This window comes from Morone saxatilis, unplaced genomic scaffold, assembly GCF_004916995.1.
Source record: "Morone saxatilis isolate NCDOM2014 unplaced genomic scaffold, NCSU_SB_2.0 Contig2, whole genome shotgun sequence".
NCBI classification, from domain to species: domain Eukaryota; kingdom Metazoa; phylum Chordata; class Actinopteri; family Moronidae; genus Morone; species Morone saxatilis.
Genome location: NW_023339762.1, coordinates 3,392,197 through 3,399,568, shown reverse-complemented (window position 1 = coordinate 3,399,568; position 7,372 = coordinate 3,392,197). Strand labels below are relative to the sequence as shown.

Below are 7,372 nucleotides of genomic sequence, written 5' to 3'. Positions count from 1 at the left end.
ACAAGGTAGCCACGCCCTAAAGTAATGGAACCATAATTTAATAAATGAACATCATTCTGTATGGAAGAAGACTTGAAACTATTGATTGAGACCATAAAATCATTAGAAAAACAGTTTAATAAGCTAATAATTCAAGTGAGAAGTCGGTTCATTTCTCTATAAGACTGCAGCGTATCTGTGTTTTATTGCAGCCAATGGAGCTGCCCCTTTCTGGTTGGCTTCACTTCACAGACCAGGAAGCACTGTCCATTATATATACTGTCAGTGTTTCCACAGGATAAATTGTAGTAATGTTGGTGTTTCAGTTGGTTTAATACAAACTTGTGTTTGCTAATTGCCGCCACTTTTAGCTGCCGAACAGTCAAATTGCCCTGGAAATTTTGGATTTTGGCTCATGTAATATGTATTTTAGGGGTTCTCTGTTTTGGAGGTGCAAAATATGGGAGGAGAGAATAAAAACTCAGACTTAGACAATGAAAAGACATCAGAAACACACATAAAGAATGTTGCAATGAATTAACTTAATGAAGTTATCTTACAGTTGCTCTCCACCAAGTTTAGCAAGGGGAGCAGCCATTTGTCTTCAAGCCATTATACCTTTCTGTTTCTCTCAGTGGCATCCAGCATGAATATGTATTTTTCCTGACTTTTAATAGCTCACAGCCGCTCTGACTCGCCGCTCCGTGCGATATGATTAAAGCAGCCAGTATTTTATTAAGCCTGTTGTCACATTGATTTTTCATGACTCATTCAATCACTGATTTTTTTTGTCGAACTGACAACATAAGGTGATTTAACTAATATACGCAGCCTTCCTCTTGTGGTATGAATATGCCTGCAGGTCCAAAAGTGTCTTCTCTTCAGCCAAAGTTCAAAGATCAGCAGCAGAAAGTTTGCATGCAAATCAGATCAATATATGCCCCATTGTGTTGTTCTTAATAGCATAAAAGATACAGACACTTACTACTACTAAAGGATTGTCTCATTTTACAACCTCATCTCATCTGATCGTTCAAATACACAGATATTTTAAAAATGACATGGCAGCTGTTTGCAAAACTGTCTGAGTGAGAGCAGACAAACCTACATCCATAAGGCTGCTTTTCTTTATACCCTCAGTCTTAGGTCTTCCTATGTTCTTTTTTGAATGACAAATGCAGACTACCGCCACCTATTGGTATGGAGATTATATACCTCTTGGATAGGTGCAGAACGTACGTCTTAGTTGGCTGTTCGCTGTAGTCGGCGCGGCGTGTTCTAGTGTCACTTTTTGGACGATGTGAGACGATGCAACAGTCGCCTTTTGACACTGTTAGTTCTTTGACATCGTTTTGGGTGAGGTAAGGGCCTATAGGGTAGAGCGTTGGTCGGGACTGTTTCCTTTCCCGGTGGATTTCTGACCATTACTGTCCACTTCTGCTGTGTGTGTGTTCCACTCTTGCGAGCATTCTGACCATTCACCCCCACACAATAAACATTTTGTGTCTGCTGAGACTGAGAAATGTCTCCAAAATCAGACTTGCCTGGCTTTGCTGTTGTTTTGTAAAAACCAGGTCCAATCTCTCAACTTCATTTGTTGACTCTATCCTTCTGATGGGCACAAGATAAATCCTGGGAACAGAATGTTTTTTTGCATTTCCCAATGCAGCCCTCTACTTTAGGGGACATTTCTGAACTTGTTGAACTGTTTAACATACTATCTTAAATAAAGTAAATTAAGTTTGACCTTCAAAAAGTGCATAAATATAAACAATACTCGTCTTCTGCAGTACTTGATCACACAAATATCACTAAACAAAGACGGCATTTCTTCTGCTTTAATCCTTTCAGAGTTGAGGGCGTTCATTTTCTGTGAACAAGAGGGGTGATCAGTGAACCCTCAAAATAATAAGCAGATTAAAGTTTAGGTGTTTATCTCATCCTGACTGAAAGGGACTCAGTGACTGTGGATGGTTCGTTTTGGCTTAAACTGATGGAATCTGTAGTGAGAACACAAAGTTGCTGCCTTGTTTATATTTCACGGCCTAGTGGAATTATTTTATCCAGGAATTTAATTGTGCAGCCATTACTTGACAATTTGGGTTATTGTTGTGAGGGATTATACAGTGTGTGAAGGAACAGGTAAAACAGAAGGAAACGTGTGGCTCCTCTGTGATTAGACAGAGAATCTGGAGACAGAAAGCAGATGCTGGCTGTAAAACGGTGAAACCCACACATATTTAAAGTTGTGTTGGTTACATCAAGAGGATATGTGACAAAATGCAGTAAATCCCTAATCACACAGAGTAAACTTTGGTGATTGGATACCCTAATTACTTCACTGAAACATAACAGATTATGTGGATTAGCTGTTAATGCCAAGCGTCCTCTTGCATCCATGACGCTTAAACCAGGATTTGATAGTGCTTATCTCTGACTAAAAGAAATCAACGCACCATGCTTTCATTGTTATGTTAAAGATCATAGGAACAACAGGAGGATTTTAGAGATACAGGATTGTGTGTGTTCAGGAACCTCATTAGGATGTGGAAACAAAGTGAAGATGCAAAGACACAAACATAATTAACAAAGCGGAGATTTGTGGTTCACAGTAATCCAAGTATCAAAGCCTATGTGTTTTAAACAAATTAGCACCAGCTTTTCCTCCTTTTCTCAATTTCTCTCTGTTGTTGTCAAAAGAGGAACTTTTCTTTTTCCCGGTTCTCGTCAGAGTTGACAGCTTGATGCTCTTTTACTGCGAGCAACAACCCCCCAATCCTGCAACAAACACAAGCACAAAACCCCAGGAGTTTGCTTTTGTCCAATTTTCAGTGAAGTTGTCAGTTTTGAACAAATGCTGAGAGGCAGCACAGTCAGCGTCCGTCTTCTCCCTCCTCACTCTTCTTCCCCTCTCTCCCAGGATGCCTACCAGCAATCAGAGGAGTGAAGCTCAGGCTGTTCAAGGCTGAAGGAGCTTCTCACACACACACACACACACACACACACACCACTCACTGCTCCTCTTATCGATTATCAGACAGCAACATGGATAGCTTTTTGTTCCTGAGCACCTCTCCTTTGTTTTCATTTAGCGCTCCGTTAGCATGCGGTGGGAGATTGATAATTGCAGGGTTCATGGTGGGGCAGAACCGGGGCCGACGCCCGGGATGATTAATATTCCTGGGAAGCACTTTGGCTCTCTGGAGGCCTCATCCTGGAGGTGGAGATACCTGTATCTTTTATTAATGATTCACTTAGTTCTGCTTTATTAGGCCACAGCCGGTAAGCAATGCTGTTCTAAGTTTGTTGGAAGGCACAGAGTGTAAAAAAGTCAAAGAAAAATCCATGCCAAGTTGCTCAAAGTTCATCTATCATTTCAAAATAAAATCCTATTTACAAGGGTTGCTTCGCTTATACTTGACGGACTCGCCTTTTCTTACTTTTAATATACTATCTCCACCAGGACTACACTCTCAGGAGAGGTGTTTGAAGGAGACAGCAGTGAAGGGCTGTTAGACTCGCACAGTGACTCTCTGGAAGTGAAGAATAGGGAGATGCTGAAGCGCAATGCTGGCTAATAGTGATAAAATAGACCAGAGTGGAGCCTCGTTAAGGCTGAGAAGCTGCAGTTCACTCTTCAGCTGACACAAGCCGGGGGTCATACATATTGACTTTCTCTCCCTCAGGCCCATGCTGTGAATAGGACTGTCCCTCAGGCAACTTGCCTTATTAAAAGAGAGTTGAAGCAGTTTTTGAGGAAAAGCTTTTGCAAAATGGCACCTTCAACTTAGAGACCAAACAGACTGAAATCCAAGCAGCTGTTAGACAGAGTTTTAGTGCGGTGTGTAAGGACAGGGTCGTATAACTGGAGGGCCTGGGTGCAAGTATTCCTCTCAGACATTCTGCTTGTGGAAACAAGCTATTACTGTTAAATCTCAGTAGTGCCTTTTTTTTTGTAGGTCCCATTTCATCCCACACATTTCACGAGTGCCCCCTCCACACACACATCACCTTCATGTTGGGAACATGTTTCTCCCAATAGATGGAGGACAAAAATGTGTTATTCAATGATACATAAATACATAAATGAATTAAAGCTGCAAGCAGCGATGATCGGGGCCTCGCAGTCCTCGCGTGTCAGGGTGTGCTGCGGTTGCTTCATGCGCCAGCATCATGTGTAGACCACACTGTGAAAATAACTTGTGATTCAGATGATGATAGCCACACAAGCCTTTCTTCTTGTTTCCAGTAGGTGGTGCTTTGACTATGACTGAATATTGGCGCATAGACGTATATGTGTAAAGTTTGGTAAAAATTGGACAAAGTACACTGAAGTCATGACAACTTCCTGTTTCATGGCGATACGTCGAAATTTGACACATAGTCACAAAGAGCACAACTTTTAATCGTGGTGGTCTTTAGATTGCACTGACCAAATTACAATTTTTTTTGTACAATATTAGGATTGTAGTTGGTCCTCTGATCAATCAGAGCGTTGAAACACCAGCAACTGCTTAAATAATCCAAACTTCTATCTAGAGTATTTGTCCTTTGGAAATATCATTAAAACACTGCAGCAGCCTGCAGGTGTTTTATAAAATCATGATAAAACACATTCAGAATGATTAAACAAAATCTATATGAAATCTAATAAAAAAAACAAGCAGCTGCTAAACAAATTAAAATGTGACTCAACGTTTGTCTTGATGGTTCACGAACAGAGGACAAAAAGCCCTCCAAAGTTTCATCAGTGTTAAATCACAAGAACCAAAATCTCCAAAACCTCATAAATAACATTCCGAGAAAACTTGATTTTTAAATCCTCACCAGGTGGCTGAGAGATAGGCGTAAGTGTTCAAACTTTTCCTAAATTATTTTATGATAGAATAACAGTCCGTGAGTGCGGGCGTCGGTGACAGTAGGATTATTAAAAGGCCTAAGAGACAGAGGGAATCAAGGAAATGCGTTCATCATTATACAACACAATCAGCAAAAAAAACAATATACTGTACATTTCTTTTCATTGCCTCTTAAAATACATTCAGTGTCATAATGTGTGCCCTGTTTAATCTGAATAAATGTTACACAGAGTTATTTGTATTATTTTGTATTGTTCAAAGGGGACTGAGGGGGTGTACAGTACTTTACGGCCCAGCTTATGGCCAAGAAATGGCGTGAGGGAGAAATAATAAGAGAATCCAACCTACAGGTGCCGCATAACGATTGTGATGTGTGTGTGAAAACTGACTTCAGCGATGATGAAAGTAGTTTTCCAATCACAGGAGGCAGAGCCTTTACACTTGCACTGTCACACAGTCAGCCCACTTTAAAATGTTGTTTGTGTGAATTAAAAATGCAATAGTACATAATATATACATAATACATGATTTGCGTTATGTGTTCCAGCAGTTTGTCAGTTTGTATGGAAAATGAACTGGAAATGTCTAAATAATACATTTCTGGAAAAAAGAACTCTGGGATACCAGTATCTTTTTTTAATGTAATATCCTTGGGAGAAGGAACCACTGAGGCACTGTTCCTTATCATATAGAGAATCCTTCCAGCTGTTATCATGGCTGCCACTGGGTGCTAGCAAGTCAACAGATTTAGTTGGGAACCCTCTTCATGAAAAATAACTTTTCAGGCAAATCCTGAATCTCTCCAGCTCCAAGGTGCTTTTCTGTCGCTGAATCTGACCTTTGACCTCTCCATTTTGTTTTGTTTGTTTCTCTCATCTTTGGATGTTGCCCATTTGAAACAAGGCAAGCTGACTAAGAAGATGGTGTTATGGGGGCAACACCTCTTTAATTATATTACTATTACTATATATACTATTGGGAACACTGGAATATGTAGAGTGTGTTATTTTATTTCACTGTGCGCCTAACAGAACTTTTTGCAGTGGCAGCCAAAATTATTTGGCCAAAACTACCTTGTTTATATTCCTCATTAAAATAAATGGTCAACTCAAAAAGTGGACCTACTTATGTAGTGGTTGCAATGAGGAATGGCAACAAGGCAACTGCACCTGCAAGTTATGACAGTGCAAACAAGCCATTTTTAAAACAGCAGAACTTTTCCCAATAATAGCCTAACAAGGAGAAATGCAAAACTAAATGTCAAGATGTTCTTCCAATAGTACCTGCTGCCTAATAGACCTTTTTCTTGTACTTTGTTCTCCTGGTGGACAGAGCCATCGACATGCATGATGTCGGAGTGGATCAGCTGGTCGGCCTGCAGTGTGTCCTGTGGGATGGGGATGAGGTCTAGAGAGCGATATGTCAAACAGTATCCTGAGGACGGCTCGCTCTGCCAGCTAAACACTGAGGAGACGGAGAAGTGTGTCGTCAACGATGAATGCTGTGAGTCTTCCTCTATGTACTGCTGTGTGCCAGCGCGAGTGTGTGTGTGTGTGTGGGTGTCTTTGTTGTAAAATTGCATTTTGAAGTCAGCCAATCAATTTTTTAGTCTTTACATTTTCTAAATTACTTTAATTTTCTCCATGATATGGTCAAATCAGCAGTGACTTTAATTTGTGTCAGCTGTTAGAGTTCTTCACGTTTTAATCAGCAAACTGTCTAATGAGTTGTACTTCCATGTGAGCTGTCAGCTGTAAGAAGTACATTTTTATATTATTGTTTAAACCACATTATTAGAACTTGACTTTATCTGGTGCTTTTAGGTTTGCCAGCTGTTCATTATATATCATATAATGCTCTGCAAGTCGCCATCTTTTTTAATTTAAAATACCTATACAGTTCTATTATCATAAACTACGTTATAGTGTGCTTAGTCTTCTACTTCTAATACTGACTGAAAGCATTGGTTCCCAACTACACAGTAGGCTTATGTTTCAGCATTTTATTAATTTCTATTGAAGACATAAACACAAGTTATATTCACAGTCTTCACTCTCTGATAAACCTCATCATGCATTAAAACAGTACGCAGTTAAAACAACCTTGGAGCAAAGAGAACAGAGAGAAGAAAACACTTAAATTGTCAAAAAAAAAGAAGCCTATTAAGTATGTATGATTGTTAAAAGAATAACAAATATGTGTAATAGACAGAGAACTCTATAAAGAGTTCCCTAAACATATCAGGAAAACTCATCACTGATGCTCACAGGAAATAATCTGCTCAAAATGTATCTAAATTGCCTGTTTGACACAGACTTTCTGCAGTTATTATGTTCACTGTTGGGGCTAAATTGCACAGTTCATCAGTTGTTCTGTACTGTTATTGTTATGAACTGAATCAAGGACTTAGGGTAATGGAGTATATGTTACACTGTAGTATTTCTATTTTTACTTGAACCTACTGCAAGGAGTTTTTAACTGGTTATGAAACAGTCTCAATTCAACACTGATGCCTCTATATGACATACATAAAC

The 7,372-nt window shown here is 39.6% G+C and overlaps 1 protein-coding gene across 1 annotated transcript in view; it reads right to left on the bottom strand.

The window, feature by feature from the left end:
- LOC118330305 (spondin-1-like) overlaps window positions 1-7,372 on the bottom strand; it is a 30,827-nt gene that overhangs the window by 19,188 nt on the left and 4,267 nt on the right. Inside the window, exon 2 of the mRNA XM_035664794.1 lies at window positions 6,151-6,302. Within this exon, the coding sequence (XP_035520687.1) occupies window positions 6,151-6,302 (152 nt within the window). The remainder of the gene's footprint in view (window positions 1-6,150; window positions 6,303-7,372) is intronic.